The 21,591-nt window shown below is 50.7% G+C and overlaps 2 protein-coding genes across 5 annotated transcripts in view; both read left to right on the forward strand.

Moving 5' to 3' along the window:
- The window catches only part of c2cd3 (C2 domain containing 3 centriole elongation regulator), a 29,863-nt gene that overhangs the window by 3,383 nt on the left and 4,889 nt on the right, over positions 1 to 21,591 (forward strand). For 3 of the 4 annotated variants that reach the window (XM_028999735.1, XM_028999737.1, XM_028999736.1), the window contains exons 1-21: positions 11,269 to 12,143; positions 12,813 to 13,082; positions 13,164 to 13,321; positions 14,259 to 14,437; positions 14,528 to 14,682; positions 15,014 to 15,125; positions 15,204 to 15,311; positions 15,396 to 15,534; positions 15,723 to 15,790; positions 15,864 to 16,049; positions 16,656 to 16,765; positions 16,845 to 16,963; positions 17,112 to 17,243; positions 17,334 to 17,753; positions 17,979 to 18,130; positions 18,211 to 18,454; positions 19,156 to 19,336; positions 19,424 to 19,604; positions 19,765 to 19,937; positions 20,038 to 20,173; positions 21,186 to 21,571. In XM_028999735.1, the coding sequence (XP_028855568.1) occupies positions 12,107 to 12,143; positions 12,813 to 13,082; positions 13,164 to 13,321; positions 14,259 to 14,437; positions 14,528 to 14,682; positions 15,014 to 15,125; positions 15,204 to 15,311; positions 15,396 to 15,534; positions 15,723 to 15,790; positions 15,864 to 16,049; positions 16,656 to 16,765; positions 16,845 to 16,963; positions 17,112 to 17,243; positions 17,334 to 17,753; positions 17,979 to 18,130; positions 18,211 to 18,454; positions 19,156 to 19,336; positions 19,424 to 19,604; positions 19,765 to 19,937; positions 20,038 to 20,173; positions 21,186 to 21,571 (3,646 nt within the window). In that variant the 5' untranslated portion in view covers positions 11,269 to 12,106. Of the gene's footprint in view, positions 1 to 11,268; positions 12,144 to 12,812; positions 13,083 to 13,163; positions 13,322 to 14,258; positions 14,438 to 14,527; positions 14,683 to 15,013; positions 15,126 to 15,203; positions 15,312 to 15,395; positions 15,535 to 15,722; positions 15,791 to 15,863; positions 16,050 to 16,655; positions 16,766 to 16,844; positions 16,964 to 17,111; positions 17,244 to 17,333; positions 17,754 to 17,978; positions 18,131 to 18,210; positions 18,455 to 19,155; positions 19,337 to 19,423; positions 19,605 to 19,764; positions 19,938 to 20,037; positions 20,174 to 21,185; positions 21,572 to 21,591 lie in introns of those variants that run through there. The other variant, XM_028999738.1, reaches the window with a different exon arrangement.
- On the forward strand, positions 8,308 to 11,147 carry LOC114801625 (odorant receptor 131-2-like). Its single transcript, XM_028999752.1, has 2 exons — positions 8,308 to 10,475; positions 10,645 to 11,147. The coding sequence occupies exons 1-2, from the start codon at positions 9,705 to 9,707 to the stop codon at positions 10,648 to 10,650; spliced, it is 777 nt and encodes a 258-aa protein (XP_028855585.1). The 5' UTR covers positions 8,308 to 9,704; the 3' UTR covers positions 10,651 to 11,147.

Genomic DNA, 21,591 nt, shown 5'->3' on the forward strand with positions numbered 1-21,591 from the left:
CTGCAGTAATTTATCTGTTTTTCCACTTATGTGCACACACACTCCTACTCACATGCGCTCCTGCTGGCTTCCAATGTTGGAAATTTGTTACTGTTACAAGTTGCCCTATTTAACATGTAGTATTAGTGTAACTATTTAAGTTAGTGCATAAAACTAATTACATTTACATTTGATTACTTCTGTAAATAATTACTTAATATTCTTAACTGTTAGCTGTTTCAATGCATGAATTAAGATCATTATTATTGATCAACTTAATAAAGATAATATCATAAGTGCCACTACAAGGTCAGACTTCAGGTCTTATTTTACTGTATGTTCATGCCACTGTTATAAACCACTGCTTAATCAAGTATTTAAAATTCAAACCCACTGAATAATGGGAGGAAATTTTAGGAACCTTCAGGCCATGCTTCTTAGCCTAAATAATAGGGGGACCAATATTTCCTGGTACCCAGAATATATGGTTCCCCCTGTTAAAACTCGTATACAGGGACTCTGGACCCCAGTATTAATATTACTACATCAGCAACATGTAATTATGAACCTGGGTGATTTTCAGACCTCTGCCATGCTTCTTAGCCTAAATAATTAAGGAGGAACGCAAATCTACTCCTGCGACTTCAAAAACGAGTAAATAAAGTAGCGTGTGACGTCATGACGCCCGGGGGAACAGGGGGGATCTGGATTCCCCGCAACGCCGGACTCGCGCCCGTTTCCCGCGGAGGTTTGAAGAAGGAGTTCCCAGAATGCAGCGCGCCGAGAGGCGGCCGCCGATTGGCCGAGGAAACCGGAAGGAGCCGCTGCTGTTGCCCAGTTGCTCGCTGTGTTGTAGAAGTTGAACCGACTGACAGCGGGTGTCGTTCTGAAAGAATTAAAAATAAAAAAGAGAATCACACTCACAGTTATTCCGATGATGGTTTTATCCCCAACTCCACGCTGCTGTACGCGGAATGAAGAATAAACGAGTGAAGACCCGCAGGAAGAAAGGTACCCGGATTATCCGCTTTATCTCGATCTAAAATCCCGCTGTAAATGCTGTACCTACACCGGGTGAGGTTGCGGGTTCGAGGCTCCGTCCCCACACGCTGTTCCACGGTCACCAAGGGTGAAGGTAAAATACAGAGGACACATTTACATTTACAGCATTTACCAGACGTCCTTATCCAGAGCGACTTACAGTCAGTAGTTACAGGGACAGTCCCCCCCTGGAGACACTCAGGGTTAAGTGTCCTGCTCAGGGACATGATGGTAGTAAGTGGGGTTTGAACCTGGGTCTTCTGGTTCATAGGAGAGTGTGTTAAACACTAGGCTATACCACCCTACTACCTACTTCACCGCAGTGCTCCACAATGACAGTCACTTCATTACTGGTTGTCGTGGTGACCTGCACCATCTTTTCAGGTCCCGGCGATGTTCCCCCCTCCGCCAGCCTGCCGCCTCTTGTGGAGGGGCAGCTGCGCTGCTTCCTCCAGGTCACCGTCAGCAGGGTCGTCTGGACAGTGGCCATGATCCACCAACATTAGAGCAAAAGCGACAGCACACGGTGACATTGTGAAATGTGTCCTCTGTATTTAACCATCACCCTTGGTGACAGTGGGCACCACGACAGGCGCCCGGGAGCAGTGTGTGGGGACGGTCCCTTCATCAAGGGGACTTCCTCACCCGCTGGGCCACCACTGCCATGTCTGTGTCGCTGCTGTGTGTGAACATTCCTGCTCACTGGGGTGGGACTTTAGGCAGCGCTTGTCAGAAATGTCAGAAGCAGCAGAGCATCATGGGAAATGTGCATTTGAGTCGTTTTGCTTCATCAGGGCAGTTCGTAGGCGTCAGTACGTCATCCTTTTTTTAATCCTTCTTTACTTTACTTTATTTAGCAGACGCTTTTATCCAAAGCGACTTACAAGAGGAAGACACCAGCAATTCTCGTTCGATTTCTATAGAATTTTGAGTTTACAAAACTAAGAGCCCTGATAAGGCCGAACTTGTCAGAAAAGAGCATGCTCGGAGATTAAGTGCTAGACGAAGAAAAAATTATAATATATATATATTTTTTTGTATTATTTTGTGCAATATGTACACATGTGCGTGTAAGTGTTAGATTTGTCTGAAATACTTTTTGAATAAGAGGGATTTCACCTGCTTCTTAAAAGTGGTGGTAGTCTCGGCTAGTCGAATGGAGGAGGGCAGGTTGTTCCACCAGCCAGGGACAACAACGGAGAACAGAGATGATTGGAATCGGAGACCCTGTGAAGAAGGAATTTTCAGTCTCATTTCATTTGCCAATCTGAGAGAGCGTGCAGGAGTGTAGCTAGGTAGTATTGTATTGAGCTTCTTCTTCTCGCTCTTCGCTGCGATGACGCCCCTGACTCGTGTCATACGAACTTTCAGGAGTCCAGAGAAGCAGCAGCCTGACGTGTTGGAGGAATTAAACCACGAAAGGACATCTGAGATATACCGCATCCGATTGGCCAGAGTCATCATCCACAGTCTTTCCCTCCCGCCAGTCTTTCCCTCCCGCCAGACAGCCCCGCCCTCCCTAATGGTGGGGCAGTGGTGGCCTAGCGGTTAAGGAAGCGGCCCCGTAATCAGAAGGTTGCCGGTTCGAATCCCGATCCGCCAAGGTGCCACTGAGGTGCCACTGAGCAAAGCACCGTCCCCACACACTTCTCCCCGGGCGCCAGTCATGGCTGCCCACTGCTCACTCAGGGTGATGGGTTAAATGCAGAGGACAAATTTCACTGTGTGCACTGTGTGCTGTGCTGCTGTGTATCACATGTGACAATCACTTCACTTTTGACTTTTTTTTTTTTTAATAAGACGTCTCGGAGAGGAAGAGCCCCTCGTCCACTATCTAGCAGTAAAAGTTTTGTTTAAAATTCAAATTTTATTTGTCACATACACAGTCGTACATGGTATGATATGCAGTGAAATGCCCTTAATATTACCTGATGGTGAAAAACGTCCACATGCAGTATTACAACAACAATTTATTTTTGTCTAGAAGATTCCAAAAAAGGCCATCGTGTAATGGGTTTCCATGGCCAAGGTCATGGCAGATGCCTGGAGAATGGTGCTTGGCTGACTGATCCCGCACCCTCCGCTCCCCATGTTCATCGCTCCATTCTCCCGTTCAATCCCTTGCAATTCCTAGAGCAACAACAGACACACTATTCCAACCACCACATATTTCACCTGTTCAACCAATATAACCAATTGGACCACACTTAACCTCTTTCCACCCATCCTTTGGTCGTCCTCCATAAAGAAGCATGTTTATCACTATGACAGTGATGTGTAAAGTGCAAGGTGCAGGTCGGTCAGCTAACAGCCTGTATTTGTGTGGTGGGGGGGGCAGCTTGTGAGTTCAGCAGTGTAATGGATTGTGGGAAAACTATTGCGCAGTCTGCTGGATCGACCCGATGGGAGGAGTGAGAAGAGTGCATGTGAAGGGTGAGAAGTCTAATATATCCTAACACATAGTGTCCCCCTCCCATGACCATTGTTGAGGATCAGGGTTGTGGTTCCCCATGAACACTATTAATAATTTACATGGAGAAACCTTGTGGGTGTGTTTTTTGTATCTCTATAAAGAGACATCGTTTATGAACGTTGACCTTTTATTAACTTTGTACATGTGCTCCATGCATGCTAACCCTGCCTTCTATTCTTTCTACACTCCAGGTTCCTCTGGTGGTCTCCTCTGGTACTGCATTACATATCAAAACACAGGTGTGCACACAGGGGTACACATATACCCCTTTTCCACTGCTCAGGTTCCTGTGCCGGTTCACAGTTTTGGAACCAGTGTTTCCACAGGAAAAACCCTGGTGCCAGGGCCAAAAAACTGGCCCCTAAACTTTGCCGGTGTAGGAGCGAGAACTGGTGATGTCAGGAGCAGTTGGTGACAAGAAAATGCCGGAGAACCCAAGTCCAGTGTCATGAATGCGTGCTGACTGGGGAGAGAAGCGCAGAGGCAGGACATGCTGGGAAGGGATTTTATTAAAAAATAAACACAAATAAACAATGGCGCGGTGGCGTAACGTAACGTAAACTAACCCACAGGCGTGTGCCGATTGCCAGAACTCAAAACATAAAAACATTCACTAACGGAAGTCAAGTTCATGACCGAGTTCACGAAAATCTCTCGGGCTTGCTCCCCGGCATGGTCAGGCGTGGCGGTCTTTCCCTGCACTGCGCAGGGAGGTGGCCCTTGAGCCTCCGGCAACCGTTCCAGGCACCCCAGGCTGGTGCCTTCTGAGACCATGCAGCCCCTCTCGCACAGCCCTGATGCCAGGGGGGGGGCATTGCCAGACCTTCCAGCTAGCCCCTTCTGTGTCCGTTGGGACAAGCAGGCCCTCTTCCTGCCTGTCCTAGCTGGGTCCTCATGGCTACCAGGGGGCCCTATGGCACTTCACCCCTCTGGAGGCGGACGCAGGCCCATGCCTGGCTCACCCTCCTCACCAGCTACCGGAGGACCCAGCTCAATTGCTTCCCCACCCACCCTCCCCTCAGGAGGAGCCCCCAACCCAAACTGCACCACCCAAAAAAATTCTTTGGGGGAGCCCCCCCCCCCCCCCCCCCCGTCTGGCTCCCTCTCAGGGCACTCCAGGACCTCCTCAGGGGGCACAGCCAGGATCTCGGGAGGCGCAACCTTCTTGTCGCCCACCAGTGCTGGGTCTTCTTGCCATGGATCCTGACTGGTGCTGGCTCAGTCTCTGGCCAATCAAACTCCGCCCTCAGTCTCTGCAGGAAGTCCTGAAAACTCCTGTCGGTCTCTCCCTGCTGCCAGAGGGCTGCGCTCCAGCCCCATGCTGACCCAGGCAGACACGCGAGGATGGTGGTGATCTCATCTGCGTCTGCTGCCCCACTGAAGGGTCCCGGGACCATTGGGCTGTCCCACACGGGGCTGGGCACGTCGCTGGAGTTGGTGGTGGGTGTGTGGCGTGGACGTGTGGGGGTGGACGTCTTCTCCAGCAGGTGTGGGTGCTGGTGCTGCACTGCCATTCCGCTGGGGAACGTCCGGGCAGAGGGAAGGCGGATCGGCGACCGGAGCTGGAGAGGCGGATTCATTGTGAGGCAGTCCCGGCAGCACAGTTGCTGGCTGGCGACCTCCCGTCGCCCTCTTCCACCAGCTTTCCTCACACTGCTGGGAGGGACGTGGGTCTCGACGGACCGTGTGACGATCCCAGACGGACGCGATGGGCAGAGCCATCCCGGCACCAACTGCCCAACCGGCGTCATCCTGGTCGTCGTCCGTGTCAACCTTGTACTTCACGGCGATCTCGGACGCGTGCGCTGGGTGGAGCCATCCCGGCACTGACCGCCCACCAAAAATCCAAGTCATCGTCGCTTTCATCATCTGTGTCCTCCCACCGGTGACTCCGAGGGTCGTCCACCCTGCGGACATCCTGGACACATGGCACGATCAGCTCCCATGGGCAGTACTCTGGCCATTCAGGCTTGAGCCTGCCCACCTCGCTGGAGGAACGCCGGCGTTGTCGTTGCTTACACCCCTGGAAGTGACGTGGATCCTCACGGACCTTGTGACGATCGTGGATGCACGCGATGGGCGGAGCCCAACTCGCGTCTCCCGTGATCTCGTCGTTGTCGTCCTAGACCACGCTCTGCGCTCTGGCGAGCAGAGTGCAGAGTTCCTGGCTCGACATGGCGAAGATCGTGGGGTTTGCATCCTCTGCGCTCGCAGCCCACGTCACTTCCTCGCTGCTGTCCACGCCATCGTCTTCGCTCCGCCCCCCACCCACCGGCGTTGTCGCTTCTGGGTATCGCGGATTCTGCCGGGGTGCATACCATGGCTTAATGGGGAGAAAATGCTCCACCAGAACGGGTGTCGCGTCTCTCCCCTGCGTCCTTCGCGGCGCTTCTTACCTCTGCTCTTTTGGGTAAAGCTCCGACATTCTGTCACGTCTGCGTGCTGACGGGGGAGAGAAGCGCAGAGACAGGACATGCTGGGAAGGGATTTTATTTTAAAATAAACAATAAACACAAATAAACAACGGCGCGGTGGCCAAGAATGGGAAATAAAGGGGGACAACATAAACTATCCCGCAGGCGTGTGGCGATTGCCAGAACTCAAAACATAAACACATTCACTAACGGAAGTCAAATTCAAATTTTATTTGTCACATACACAGTCATACACGGTATGATGTGCAGTGAAATGCTTTCTGCAACTGCTACAGACTACAGTATTGCAAATGTTGCAAGTAAACAGTGAACCAATATGCAAATATTGCAAACATAACCAAGTATTACACTTTTACGTCTTTAACATAAAATATGTGTAACTGGTAGGGTGAAGGTGTGCAAATGAGTTACAGTTTTTTTACAATGTTTAAGAAAGAAGAAAGAGCCATAAAAGAAAGAGCAGTAAGGACCTAAAAAGCGCAGTCATTTTGTGCAAAGTGATTATGTGCAAAGTGGTTTTGTGCAAAAGAGTCCGGAGTGATTGGAGGTGAAAGTGCTGGAGTTCTATGTACTGTTGTTGTTGAGAGCTCGGACAGCCTGCGGGAAGAAGCTCCTCCTCATTCTCTCTGTGTTGGACTTCAGGGAGCGAAAGCGCTTCCCTGATCGCAGCAGAGAGAAGAGTCCATTGTTGGGGTGGGTGAGGTCCTTCACTATCTTCCTGGCCCTGGTGCAGCACCGTTTGCTGTAGATAGATTGAAGGTCAGGGAGCTTGGTACGGATGATTCGTTCGGCTGATCGAACCACCCTCTGTAGGGCTTGCCTGTCCTTCATGGTGCTGTTCCCGAACCAGGTTGAGATATTTCCCGTCAGGATGCTCTCTATGGTGCAGGAGTAGAAGTTCCTGAGCACCTTGGAGGGCAGTCTGAAGTCTCTCAGGCGTCTGAGGTGGTAGAGACGCTGCCGGGCCTTTTTCACCACGGTGTTGATGTGACAGGACCATGACAGGTCCTGCGTGATGTTAACACCGAGGTAACGGAAGCTGTCCACTCTCTCCACTGGGCTCCTGTTGATGACAGGGGTCTGGTAGGTCCTCTCCTGCTTTGTACTGAAGTCCACTATTAACTCCTTTGTCTTGCTGACGTTCAGGTGGAGATTGTTCCTCTGGCACCAGTTCGCCAGATTTCCAACCTCCTCCAGGTAGGCCGTCTCATCGTTGTCAGAGATCAGGCCCACAACGACAGTGTCGTCAGCAAACTTGATGATGGTGGTGGAGTTAGTAGTGGCTGTACAGTCATGGGTGTACAGGGAGTACAGCAGGGGGCTCAAAACACAGCCATGGGGGGCTCCAATGCTGAGTGTGATGGAGGTTGAGACATGTCCGCGTTCGTCGTACCGGATGTTGGTGCTTTATTGTCCGTAGTCCCAGCCACAGGCTCCTAGAGTCACTCTGTTCGAGTTGTGACTCCAGTTTCTTCCCGTAGCACTGCTTCGCCTCCTTCACCGCTTTCCTGACGCTGTATGACGCAGCCTTGTATGGTTCCATGTCCCCGGAAGTGAGCCCCGCGTTATAGGTCGCGGTGCGAGATTTCAGAGCGTCGCGGATGGTTTTATCCACCCATGGCTTCTGGTTGGGAAACGTTCTGACGATCGTTTTCTGAACGGTGTCGTCCGTTAGTTTCCCAATGAAACTCACAACCGCTTCCGCAAACTCACTGATGTTTCCGGAACTACTCTGGAACATGTCCCAGTCTGCGTCCTCCAGTGCGTCCTGAAGAGCGGCCACCGATTGGTCCGTCCAGCGTGCCACCTCCCTCTGAACCGGAACTTCCTGTTTAAGCCTTTGTTTGTATTTAGGCATGAGGAAGATGGCGGCGTGGTCGGATTTTCCAAATGGTGGACGAGATTGTGCCCTGTATCCGTCCTTTATTGTCGTGTAGCAATGGTCCAGTGTCCTTTCGCCCCTGGTGGGGCAGGTGATGTGCTGATGGAAATTCGGTGCTGTGTTAGGTGCTGTGTGAGCGCCTCCTGCAGTTCGCCTAAGGCAGTGTCCGTGTCCGCTTTCGGCGGAATGTAAGCGGCGCTGATGATGACCGATGTAAACTCCCGAGGAAGGTAAAAGGGACGACACTTGATGGACAGTAGTTCCAGATTCGGCGAGCACGAGTGTGTGAGGGGAGAAATTGAATTACACCAGTTCCTATTTACCATCAAACACACTCCGCCTCCCCTTGTCTTCCCCGAGTCGCGTGTCCTGTCCATGCGGTGGACCGAGAAGAACTCGGCCGGCTCGATGGCGTGGTCTGGCACCGCTGGGTTCAGCCATGTCTCGGTGAAGCAGAGGAGGTTGCAGTCCCGGATGTCTCTCTGGAACTTCACCCTGGCCCTGAGGTCATCGAGCTTGTTCTCCAGTGACTGGACGTTGGCGAGCAGGATGCTAGGCAGAGGTGTGCTGTGTGCACGGGCCCTCAGCCTGTTCCTGACGCCGGCTCGTTTCCCCCGGGGCCGCCGTTTCGCGTCGCGTCCTTTGTTCTTTCTCAGAATTTCACTCGGCCAGCTGGGATCCGGAAAAGCAGTCAAAGTCTTCGTATTGTAAGTGCATTGTATACTAATAGAAACAAGAGTGTCTCTACTGTATTTAATGCTTTACATGGTGGTAGATTTGCCGGTGTAGGGTTGTTAAAAGAGGGTTTAAAAAACAAAAACAAACTAAACTTGGTCGGAGCAGTCGCGACGGCAGCCGACCTCACCGACGCCATCTTGTCATGTTCATGACCGAATTTACGAAAATGTCGGAGCTTCTGAAGGGGTGGAAATCTCTGGCTTTTATGCATTGTCAGGATTGGGCATTGTAAGTGCATTGTATACTAATTGTATACTTCTGAAGGGGTGGAAATCTCTGGCTTTTATGCATTGTCAGGATTGGGCACAGGTGATGAGCCCAGCTACAGTCAATCCTGACATCCAGTAACGAACAGCATTGAAGAAATTAATGCTATATAGAAATCCACAAAAAGTAAAAAGTGCACTAAAAGGATAAAGAAATACAGAAAGAACTTAAAGATGCAGGTTTCACACGAACAATGGAAGACAGTCTACAGGGACAAAAAGTCATTGTGAAACACTGCAGCACAGCAGATGGTGACACGGTGAAATGTGTCCTCTGTATTTAACCATCACCTTTGGTGAGCAGTGCAGTTCTTTGATTTTTGCTATATTTATTGTGTTTTGTCATCCAATAACCGCAGTCTGCTTTTTATGACATACACCCCTGTGTTGTCTTTCCTGCCGCTATCTAGTATGTTTTAATCTTAACATCCATGCAAACCTGTGGCATACAAATTCACACAATAATACATTTCAGTTTGCAGCGTGGTCGATGTAACAGTAACTTGCTTGACTCTTTTTATCAATATTGCGCCACTGATCAGTGGAAGAACGTCATTTCATTTCCATTTTTGCATCATGCAAATGGCCTGGCGTGTATAGAAAAGCCTTATGATGCTCATCACAATGGTGCATAACACCTATGTAAACTGGAACAGGGTGTGTCGTGATGTCAGCGACCTCCCACTTCAAGAACGTCACTTTGTTCCTATAGCAACTCAAAGGACAACCTTCTTTACGTAGTTTAAACCCTTAAATATCAATTCAGTCATTGATCTGAAACAACCGTGGCATGACATGTTCCTCCTAAATTCAGACTATTTTAAATTGTTTGAGGGGCAATAATGCAGGCCCTGTTTTTTTATTGGGGGAATTAAATTGACTGTGAAATCATGCAGAACTCTACAGCATATGGGAACTTGCGCATTAACTCATATATTATGAGTACAGGGAGGCAGAGGTTTGAAATTTTGCAAATTGTTGTTGTGATTTTGCTCTACATCAACTGTCTGATGATGTTCACCTTCTTAAAGAAAGAGGCCTTCAGAAGTGACACGCGCTACGTTCTGTTTGCCCAGACGCTCTTTATTGATTCCAGTCTAATTTTGCTGTCAGATTTGGCTCTCACAGGAGTTTCCTTCCAGCTGGAGATTCACTTTGCAATATGCTGCATCTTTGCTCTCATAATGAAGATGTTCATTATTCTCACCCCTCTCACCCTGGTCGCCATGTGTCTGGAGCGCTACGTGGCCATCTGTATGCCTCTGAGGCACGCCGATATCTCCACTCCCAGGACCCGGACAATCTGTATCCTACTTGTCTGGATTGTTAGTGCAGTCTTACCTCTGTTTATGGTCATTTCATCAGCATTCGTTCTCACCCCCAGGTTCTTATTCACCTACGTAGTGTGCAGCGCCGAGGTGATGTTCCTGCAGAGCTGGCAGAACACTGTGCAAAATATCTTATTTCAGCTGTACTTTGTTACCATGTTTGGTGTCATCCTCTTCACCTACATTATGATAATGAAAGCTGCAAAGAAGGCCTCGGCGGACAAAAAGAAATCTACTCATAAAGGCCTCCGAACGGTGATTCTTCACGGCCTCCAGCTTCTGCTGACGATGGTTCCGTTCATCTGCCCATATTATGAGGCGGCTGCGTTGGAAGTCAGTTTAGTTTTGTTTGCTAACGTTCGATATGCAGATTTTATTGTCTTTGTTCTTGCACCGCGCTGTCTTAGTCCGCTTGTATATGGGATAAGAGATGAGAAGTTTTTCACAGTTTTAAGAAACTACGCTTTGTTTGGCCTCTATGTGTCTGTGTCTCGCTGTGTAGGGGTGACTAAACAGAGGAGCCAGGCAAAAACCAAACCGCTGGAAATGTAAAGCTTTCAACAGGAGCATTAAGGTCATGGTGCATGGTGTATGGCAGGTGAATTGTCAGAATGTGACTTTCAGTACGGGAAGAAATTGTTTGTATATATATATCTTGAATTCTCTTTTCTATGTGGCATCCCACCCCAGGACCTGAAAAATCTGTGGAATTATGAAGTAACGTTCCTTCCACTGTACTTTCTTGTCACATTATGAAGGGTGGCTTCTTCACGTTTTCCAGCTGTTCCTGATGACCCATCTTCCAGTACACTGAAACTGAATTTAGATAACCTTCATATTGCATTTAATCTCGCACCACATTGTCTTTGCTCAGTTTGCAATTTGATTTAAAATATATTTCACTGGTTTATGTACTGTTATGTTTTTTAATAATTTTATTTGTCACAACCATTCTGATGCAAGAACTGGCATAGTATATAAATTATAATTCTGTTTTTCAACTTTCATCCTCTGCAGTAATTTATCTGTTTTTCCACTTATGTGCACACACACTCCTACTCACATGCGCTCCTGCTGGCTTCCAATGTTGGAAATTTGTTACTGTTACAAGTTGCCCTATTTAACATGTAGTATTAGTGTAACTATTTAAGTTAGTGCATAAAACTAATTACATTTACATTTGATTACTTCTGTAAATAATTACTTAATATTCTTAACTGTTAGCTGTTTCAATGCATGAATTAAGATCATTATTATTGATCAACTTAATAAAGATAATATCATAAGTGCCACTACAAGGTCAGACTTCAGGTCTTATTTTACTGTATGTTCATGCCACTGTTATAAACCACTGCTTAATCAAGTATTTAAAATTCAAACCCACTGAATAATGGGAGGAAATTTTAGGAACCTTCAGGCCATGCTTCTTAGCCTAAATAATAGGGGGACCAATATTTCCTGGTACCCAGAATATATGGTTCCCCCTGTTAAAACTCGTATACAGGGACTCTGGACCCCAGTATTAATATTACTACATCAGCAACATGTAATTATGAACCTGGGTGATTTTCAGACCTCTGCCATGCTTCTTAGCCTAAATAATTAAGGAGGAACGCAAATCTACTCCTGCGACTTCAAAAACGAGTAAATAAAGTAGCGTGTGACGTCATGACGCCCGGGGGAACATGGGGGATCTGGATTCCCCGCAACGCCGGACTCGCGCCCGTTTCCCGCGGAGGTTTGAAGAAGGAGTTCCCAGAATGCAGCGCGCCGAGAGGCGGCCGCCGATTGGCCGAGGAAACCGGAAGGAGCCGCTGCTGTTGCCCAGTTGCTCGCTGTGTTGTAGAAGTTGAACCGACTGACAGCGGGTGTCGTTCTGAAAGAATTAAAAATAAAAAAGAGAATCACACTCACAGTTATTCCGATGATGGTTTTATCCCCAACTCCACGCTGCTGTACGCGGAATGAAGAATAAACGAGTGAAGACCCGCAGGAAGAAAGGTACCCGGATTATCCGCTTTATCTCGATCTAAAATCCCGCTGTAAATGCTGTACCTACACCGGGTGAGGTTGCGGGTTCGAGGCTCCGTCCCCACACGCTGTTCCACTGTCAAGGGTGATGGTTAAATACAGAGGACACATTTACATTTACAGCATTTACCAGACGTCCTTATCCAGAGCGACTTACAGTCAGTAGTTACAGGGACAGTCCCCCCCTGGAGACACTCAGGGTTAAGTGTCCTGCTCAGGGACATGATGGTAGTAAGTGGGGTTTGAACCTGGGTCTCCTGGTTTATAGGAGAGTGTGTTACACACTAGGCTACTACCACCCTACTACCTACTTCACCGCAGTGCTCCACAATGACAGTCACTTCATTACTGGTTGTCATGGTGACCTGCACCGTCTTAGTAAAGTAAAGTAAAGTGAAGTGATTGTCACATGTGATACACAGCAGCACAGCACACGATGCACACAGTGAAATTTGTCCTCTGCATTTAACCCATCACCCTGAGTGAGCAGTGGGCGGCCATGACAGGCGCCCGGGGAGCAGTGTGTGGGGACGGTGCTTTGCTCAGTGGCACCTTGGTGGATCGGGATTCGAACCGGCAACCTTCTGATTACGGGGCCGCTTCCTTAACCGCTAGGTCACCACTGCCCTGTCTTTTCAGGTCCCGGCGATGTTCCCCCCTCCACCAGCCTGCCGCCTCTTGTGGAGGGGCAGCTGCGCTGCTTCCTCCGGGTCACCGTCAGCAGGGTCGTCTGGACCGTGGCCAGGCCTCCGCAGACAACGCTCGTCCGGCTGCGATGGTGGGGAGAGTCGACGCCCGGCACCCTGTTCCGCCCAAGGGACGGCGCGCGAGCGGCACAGGTGGACGTCCGGTCCACGGCCCACTTCCCCATCCGCTGCGGCCCCAACCAGCTCGCTTCTTATTTAACAGGTAACCCCAGGACACCTGACCACGCCGCCATGTTTTATTCCGGAGGGGCGTCAATCTGCCTTTTTTCCTTCCGAATGGCAGACATGGGCTCACTGGTGCTGGAGATCTTGACCAAACCAGACCGCTTGCCGATGGCCCGAGCTGAGGTCACTGGTATTGCAAGACTGTCCCTGTCCCAGTCCATCAGTGGCTTTTACGCTGTGGTGTCGCCGACGTCAGAAAAGATGGGAGAGTTGCAGGTTGGTTCCGTTTTAAAGTCTCTTTTCCGAAATTCAGCCGTGGTGCAGAATTCCGGCCACTTTGATCCAGTCCCACGATGAGATTCCGCAGGACGCGCCGGTTCACCGCCTGTAGCTTTATATGCTAATGAGGAGGAGAGAGGCGGGACGAGGAGGAGAGCAGCCAATAGAAGTTGAGCAGGCGATCAGCACCATCCACCAACCACAATGTCGTGTCGCCGTTTTTCCAGAAAAAATTAAAAGAACCCGCTGGTTCTTCAGAGTCTCGCGTGGCGGAACTAAAAATAAATTTGTTCTCATTTTTACATCCAATCAGCGAGCAACTGCAACGCTTCACACGTTTGGAAGCCGTGACGGTCGGTGGAGATGATGTTTTAGGGGAGGGGCGGGAAAAAGCTTGAGAAACGGAAGGTAACCTTTCCCCTTATGACGTCACAAGGGGACAAATTCCAGATGCGACCGCCTGAGCTGCCGCTCTCTCTGAACGGTGAAGCAGAACGACCAAAACACTCTTTACACCATTTACACCGACTGCCATTTCTAGCCACAGCAGGACCATACACAGGCTGGAGGAACTCGTATTAATATGAAATAATCTCACAAAGTTTAGACTTTTAGAAAGTATGCTCATCTCCATATATAAAATAGTGTTGTTGTTTGCTTTTATTTAATCTGCTTTGGTTTGGTGGAGGAAATAATATTTTTTTCAGCCAGTAAATTGTGAAAATGCTAAATAATACTGCCACTCTTCTGTTTGCTGTGCCTTTGACTGCATGCAACGTTTCAAAATAAAAGTTCCAAATGGAAGGACAGGTCAGTTTAGTTTAGTAAGATGTTTGATGGGTTTTCTGCAAACATAAGCACAGAGAGAAAGAGAGGAAAAAAGTGAGTGGCTCTGCATGTAAAGCACGGTCGTCTTCTTCTTCATCTCCTCCAGGTGGCACTAGCTTTGGAACCCCCGTCTGAGACGTTTGACGGCAGCAGTTCAGTCCCCACCACTGATGTGAGCACTGGCCCAGGTCTGGGCTCAGCGTCTGGCCAGGTGCCTGAGCCCCGGCGCCCGTCTGGCAACGTCGGAAAGGAGTTGGTGGGGAGGAGCTCTGCCAACGCGCCACGGTAAATATGGCCGCCTCTTTTCACGCAGGCTGGCACGGCAACCAGGAAAAAACTTCCGATATTAAATATTAACCCCGAGCACCTCACCAGGGGAAAAGATCATCTGTACTTTCAAGATGCAAGAACCGAAGAGCACGTGGGGACTCAGGGGCCAGTGGGTGGACCTCACCTTGCCTCAGAGGGAGGCCATGGGTCAGCGAGTGTCCCTCCCATACAGGGTCACACTACTGATGACCTCCTGTCAGGTAGCTTTTTCTTTTTTCTTCAGAACCATCTGGATCATTTTTCCAGCCAAACCATGACAACAGCCATGATCCACCAACATTAGAGCAAAAGCGACAGCACACGGTGACACTATGAAATGTGACCTTTGTATTTAACCATCACCCTTGGTGACAGTGGGCACCATGACAGGCACCCGGGAGCAGTGTCGGGACGGTCCAGCCTCACACTGCCATGTCCATGTCGCTGCTGTGTGTGAACATTCCTGCACAGTGGGGTGGGGCTTTAGTCCGAAACGGTAAATGTTGTCACTGCAGTGTCACCACAGCCACCATGTCTCTTTATCGCTTTCAGCCTTAGTGGAGCGGAGCAGCAAACTAAGAGACACCATGGTCGTCTCAGCACTGCACTCGGACCTGGAGTCTGAAGTGGCCCTGAGAGGCGGCGCCGGGCCGGCGTCACCGACGTGAGTTCGACTCGTCACCCCACACGTTCTCCATCGCCGCGGCCGAGTCGCGATAATCCCACTCATTTCCGTCGGCAGGCACCCGCTGCCCTCGTCCGGGACGCCTGGGCGACCTCTGACCCTGGAGCTCAGCCCGGTCGGGCCTGCGGATGTGGAGAACCGAGCCGTGGAGCTGTTGCTGGGCAGGTCCGACTCCGACGGTGCTGAGCGCCTTTCCGCTGCTTCAGGCTGCTGGAAAATGGCTCCTTTATTTATTTTTTTTCTGTCCAGTGTGGACGAATCCGCTTTCCATGTGTGGGACGGAGACGTGTCTCCGCCGGCCTCGCTCTCCGGCAGCGCGTGTGACAGTGAGCTGAACGACCCCCAGTATGACCACAGTCTCCTGGAGAACCTGTTCTACACGGCTGTGGTACTTTTGCGATGTTTGTGTTCCTGAAATGTGCGCGTGAGCGACTTGGTTGGTTTAAACTGTCAGAAGCAGCAGAGCATCATGGGAAATGTGCATTTGATGCGTTTTGCTGCGTCAGGGCAGTTCGTAGGCGTCAGTACGTCATCCTTTTTTATCCTGAGGAACGTTCTTCTGCTTCTTAATTGCAGAGTCTGGGCAGCAGCAGTAATGAGGAGTGCGAAGAAGACGAAGGACTACAGATGAAGAAAGCCAACAGGTGTGTGTCCGAGCTTCTTCTTCTCGCTCTTCGCTGCGATGACGCCCCTGACTCGTGTCATACGAACTTTCAGGAGTCCAGAGAAGCAGCAGCCTGACGTGTTGGAGGAATTAAACCACGAAAGGACATCTGAGATATACCGCATCCGATTGGCCAGAGTCATCATCCACAGTCTTTCCCTCCCGCCAGACAGCCCCGCCCTCCCTAATAAGACGTCTGGGAGAGGAAGAGCCCCTCGTCCACTATCTAGCTGTAAAAGGTTTGTTTAAAATTCAAATTTTATTTGTCACATACACAGTCGTACACGGTATGATATGCAGTGAAATGCCCGTAATATTACCTGATGGTGAAAAACGTCCACATGCAGTATTACAACAACAATTTATTTTTGTGTAGCCCCAAAATCACAAGCAGTGCGTCTCAAGGGGCTTACCAGCCCCTACAGATGACACCCCTCATATTTAGACCCTCTCTGGACTCAAGGAGTCCACCACTCTTGGGGCAGTGGTGGCCTAGCGGGAAAAGACGCAGACACGTAATCAGAAGGTTGTGGGTTCCAATCCCTAACCGCCAAGGTGCCACTGAGCCCATTCAGGCTCTTACCTAGTTACAGGGACTGTCCTCATTCAGGGGACAGGGACCGTCTTACCAGCTACAGGCACCGTCCCCATTCAGGCTCTCAACTAGTTACAGGAACGTCTTACCTAGTTACAGGGACTGTCCACATTCAGGCTCTCACCTAGTTACAGGGACCGTCCTCCTGGAGCCACATGATGGCATCTTCCACCCCTTCCATGATCTTCTGTTTCTGTGTCACTGAAGACTACTGTGTGTGTGTGTGTGTGTGTGTGTGTTCCTGTTGTAGCTCTTACTTTGTTGAGTATCTTCTGCCCGTGGCTTCCTCCAGACCTAAGTCTGGTCTGGCTGGATCTGCAGACGTCACACGAGTTGCTTCCAGTAGACTCACCGCTGGAGGTAAGCTGCTACAAGGACTGTGGTCCCAGTTAACCTTTTAAATTCTTCTGCATTCATCTGTGGAATTTCCTGTTTTCAGTCGTCAGGTTCCTGCACCGCTCAGTGTTCCCGGTCCAGTTTAGCCCCACGGCGCTTGACCAGTGGTGGAGATCGGAGCTCACGTTCAAAATCTACAGCAGGAAGAGCTTTCAGAAGAAGGTGCGTCCCCTGTACTGCAGGCCATGAGAATGGTGGCCATCACATGACTAAAAAAAGGACTGAGCATTTTGTTTGCTTGTTAACATGAAGTTTTCCATATTTTAATCTGGATCCTTGTTGTCTGGTTTTCCTTTGGCTCCTCCCCCAGCCATCTCTGGTCGGCATGGCTACTCTCCCCCTGCGCTCCGTGCTCCAGAGTGAGCAGCTCGGCCTGTCCGTTTCTCTGCCTGTACGAGACCTGGATGGGACGGCCGCCGGTCAGGACCTTGGCTCCCTCAAGGTGAGAACACCTCTGACTGGCATCTGACCCCTGGTCATGTGACTCTGTCCACGCATTCCTGCTAACGGATGAGATGTCTTCTCTTTGAAGGTGTCGGTCCAGCTGGCACCAGACAGTCAAGGTTTCTCCACAAAGAAGAACCCGCCCACAGGAAGTTGTACAATTCGACTTCCTGAAGACGGCAGTCCCACCAGAGCCCAGGAATTCTGCCAACACCGTGATGGCAGAGATGCGGACAGGACGGTGGGAGGGACTCCTGGGGTAACACTGAGCTCCCAGTATGCCTCGCCTGGTACGAGTCTCCGGAACGTTCCAGTGCCAGTGGAGGAGGGGGCGGGGCCTGAGGTTCCTCTGCACGTGCTGCTGATGGTATCCGATGGCAAAGATTTATCGGGTGGAACCGCGCCACCGCCCAGCGTCTACCTCAGCTGTAAACTTTTCGGCTCAGAAGAGACGACCAGATCGCTGGTGACCTGGGGTCAGGCCACCTTGAACTTCAACTTCATTCAGGTAATGATGAGTTGGTCGAGGGTGCTAGTAGCCTAGCGGGTAACACACTCGCCTATGAACCAGAAGACCCAGGTTCAAACCCCACTTACTACCGTCGTGTCCCTGAGCAAGACGCTTAACCCTGAGTGTCTCCAGGGGGGGACTGTCCCTGTCTGATTGTAAATGCCGGAAATGTAAATGAGTTTGTGAATTTTTCTCTTGTCTGTTCCTGTCTGAATGTGGCAGGTGGCTCCTTTGACCCTGACGCCCCGTCTGCTGGAGCGAATGCGGAACAACGTGATGGTGGTGGAGGTGTGGCGCATGCCGGGTGCTTCTGTGGACGATCAGCTGCTGGGACTCGTTAAACTGCCCCTTCACCAGTTCTACATGTCGTTCCGGTCAGTTCTGCCCGGGACCGCAGTGCCATTCCGACTCGTCACCTCCACCTAAAACCCCTTCGTTGTCCCCTCTCCTCCAGGGAGGCCAGAATCTCCCAGCAGCTTCTGCGGGCCCGGTACCCGGTGGTGGCAGTGGACGGCTACATGCCCGTCATTGACGTGTTCTCCGGCAGCAGCCGGGGCAGCCTGCGGGTCCTTCTCGCCATGGGTCTGTCGCAGCAGGTGGCAGCGCTGCAGAGGACCAGGGGGGAGGAGCTGGACGCGGTGACGCACATGCCCAGACCTCTGCACCAGCTGGACTCCAGGCCACAGAGTCGTGCGAAGGTCTGACATCTTTTCACTGCTCTGGTTCCAGTTAAAGCTCTTCTAGCTATTTGGATGTCCACAGAAATTCAACAAAAAATTCAAAAGTGTGTGAAGAAATAAGGACAGAACCTAAAAAACTGAACACTGCAAGGACAGCAAGAAGGGGCTATTGTAAAAGTGGCAGAGGATTTCTAGTATGATGTAATGGATTCCTGTTTAGTGGGTGTGGCCTGTGCAGTTCTCGGCACCTGGCACCAGCACCAGTGAAGTAAAATGAGAAATTGGTTAGAGATGGTCTCTGCCTGCTTTAATTCGGGGTTGTAAGTATCCTAGCGGAAAAATTCCCAGGATCAAATCCCACTTAGTACCATCGTGTCCCTGAGCAAGACACTTAACCCTGTGTCTCCAGGGGGACTGTCGCTCTGGATAAGGGTCCGGCTCTGGTAAATGCTTTAAAATCTAATTCTGTGTAGCCAGTAGGGGGCAGCACTGACTTGTCTGAGCTGGTAGTAGCCTAGTGGATAACACACTCGCCTATGAACCAGAAGACCCAGGTTCAAACCCCACTTACTACCGTCGTGTCCCTGAGCAGGACACTTAACCCTGAGTGTCTTCAGGGGACGACTGTCCCTGTAACTACTGATTGTAAGTCGCTCTGGATAAGGGCGTCTGGAAAATGCTGTGAATGAGCTGAACGGCTGTGACGTGTGTGTGTGTAGGTGGGCGTGTCCCCTGCGGAGACCCTGACCGAACACGTGTTCATCGTCCGGGTGGAGAGGTTGAGGGGTCTGGTGCCGCTGCAGGCCACCGTGTGGGGCGAAGCCGACTGCTACGTCCAGTACGGGTTCCCCGGCCAGGACCGTGACCCTGCGGGCGGCGATCCTGGCGTCATCGAGAGCAGTGAGACACACGAGCAGATGCAAAAATATGCAAATGTATAAAAAAAAGCCGTGTCCTCAGCGCTCCGCTCCGTTGTTTTGGGTGCAGCCGTGTCTCTGCTGAAGTCCCGCACCGCCACCACCCTCTGCGTCCCCGACCCGGTGTTTGGACACTCGGAAAGCCACGTTCTGCTCGCCCCCGCGGACGTCCCTGTCCAGCGGCTGCTGCTCAGCGCTCTGTCCACTCAGGGCTCCGGCGGCGGAGGGGTCCGCTTCGAGGTGTGGTGCAGGTGAGGCTCGGCATTTTACCAAACAGAAGAACAGCTTCTTTAACGTTTATATTTCTGATGAAGTCAAAAATTCTATATTTCTTCATGTTTATGAGGAAGTAACGATGATGATGATGATGGTGATGGTGATGATGATTGAATGCCTTCCTCGCTTCCATAGGTTTTACTACCCAAACGTTCGGGACCAGCTGGTGGCCAAAGGCGTCCTGCCGTTGTCCAAGCTCTGCGCCATGGTGACCATGCAGGGCCAGCAGCGACCCGGCACCCAGGAGTTCTCCCTGCCCCTGGTCCCTCACAGTGACGGTGTCACGGGCCACCAGGCTCCGCCTTCCGGTATTCACACACACGCCACGCCCCTTCACCCCCCCCCCCCCCCCCCCCCTTCCCCTCCGTGTGTGTACGGTGTGACTGACGCTCGCGGTCCTGTGGTCAGGGATGCTGGACGTGGCAGTTGAGTATCAGCAGCGCCCGCAATGGGCCGAGGTGGTGAGGGGCGGGGCCTTGGCGGCGCGCTCCGTCACCCTGGCGGTGGAGGTGCGGCGAGCGGCTGGGCTGCAGGCGGCAGCGCGGTGAGAACTTCTTTCCTCTAAAACCTCATCGTTACAACACCAGTTCAGTTCTCTGCTTTATAAATCTCGTGGTTTTCGACGTCAGCTCCCGGTCAAAAATCACGGCAAAATTAATTCAGGGGGTCAGAGCAGTAAAATTAAACAGATTTTCTCCTCCACAGATCTAGAAAAAAAGTCATTCATGCTTCCAACTCCTCTCAGTCGGCTTGTATTCAGGTCTAAACCGTCAAAAATGAGGTAACAAGGGTTTTAATAAATACAAAGAAAGCAGTTCCAGCGTCCCGGCACTGTCTCCCAGTCGATTTTACTTTACTTTACTTTACTTGGCAGACACTTTTATCCAAAGCGACTTACAAGACGACGACACCGGCAATTCTCATTCGGTTTCTATAGATTTTTAGTTACAAAGCTAAGGCCGGCCCCGATAAGGCCCAACTTGTCAGGAATAGAACATGCAGGGGAATTGTTAGGTGCTAGATGAAAAAAAATATATTTTGAGTGTGTGTTAGTGTTAAGACTCGTCTGAAATACTTTTTAAACAAGTGGGTGTTCAACTGCTTCTTAAAGGTGGCGGTGGTCTCGGCTAGTCGAATGGAGCAGGACAAGTTGTCCCACCAGCCAGGGAGTTTTAGAATAAAGTTAAAATTTGTACGTTTAACACTCGAAATGGCCAGCATCCCTCCTACATTGCAGGCTTTCTGCAAAATGAAACTTCAACCAGAACCTAAGATCACACAGCGAGCTGCTTCTGGTCCCTCGTCCCTCGAACCCACTTATGAGGCTGACGTCACGTCGTTTTACTGCTGTACATCAAACTCTGTCCGTCCATCTTTTAAAAAACATACTTTTACACACACTCTGATTTTTTTTCTTGTTTTATTACTTCATCTGTACAGCCCTTTGGTGAACAGTTCTCTATTTTGAAATATGAATGTATTATTAATATAAACAGGAATGAATTGATATGAATGAATAAATGGAAGTCCTGTAACTCGCTGCGTTTTCATCCCAGTGCTCTGGCCAGAACTGACCCAGCGCTGCGTTACTATGCCGACGTGGGTGTGAACTCGTACGTCAGCATCCAGCCGTCCTTCCTGCCGGAGGTCGAAGGTCGCGCGACCCGCGCCGTGGGCCGCACCTTCTGCCCAGAGTTCGGCCACCACGCCGAGTTCTGCTGCGGCCTCCTGCTGCGGCGGGACGCCGGGGAGACGCTGAGTCTGGCCGAGCTGCTGCACGACGCCCACGTCGTCCTCACCGTCTGGAACCGAGACGGCCGGGACTCTCGCAGCGGTGAGAACTGCAGCCAGACAGGACGCTTTACTTCAAAATCCAGGTCCAGAGACACTGTCCTAGGAACAGCGAGGCTGCAGCTTGCGGAGCTCATCCGTAAAAGGACAGGTATTTCATCTCATCAGAAG

Source organism: Denticeps clupeoides, chromosome 13, assembly GCF_900700375.1.
Source record: "Denticeps clupeoides chromosome 13, fDenClu1.1, whole genome shotgun sequence".
Lineage (NCBI taxonomy): Eukaryota > Metazoa > Chordata > Actinopteri > Clupeiformes > Denticipitidae > Denticeps > Denticeps clupeoides.

Bases quoted from the DNA above. Each gene is read 5' to 3' on its own strand.
- LOC114801625 (XM_028999752.1), top strand. From the start codon at position 9,705: ATGCAGAACTCTACAGCATATGGGAACTTGCGCATTAACTCATATATT.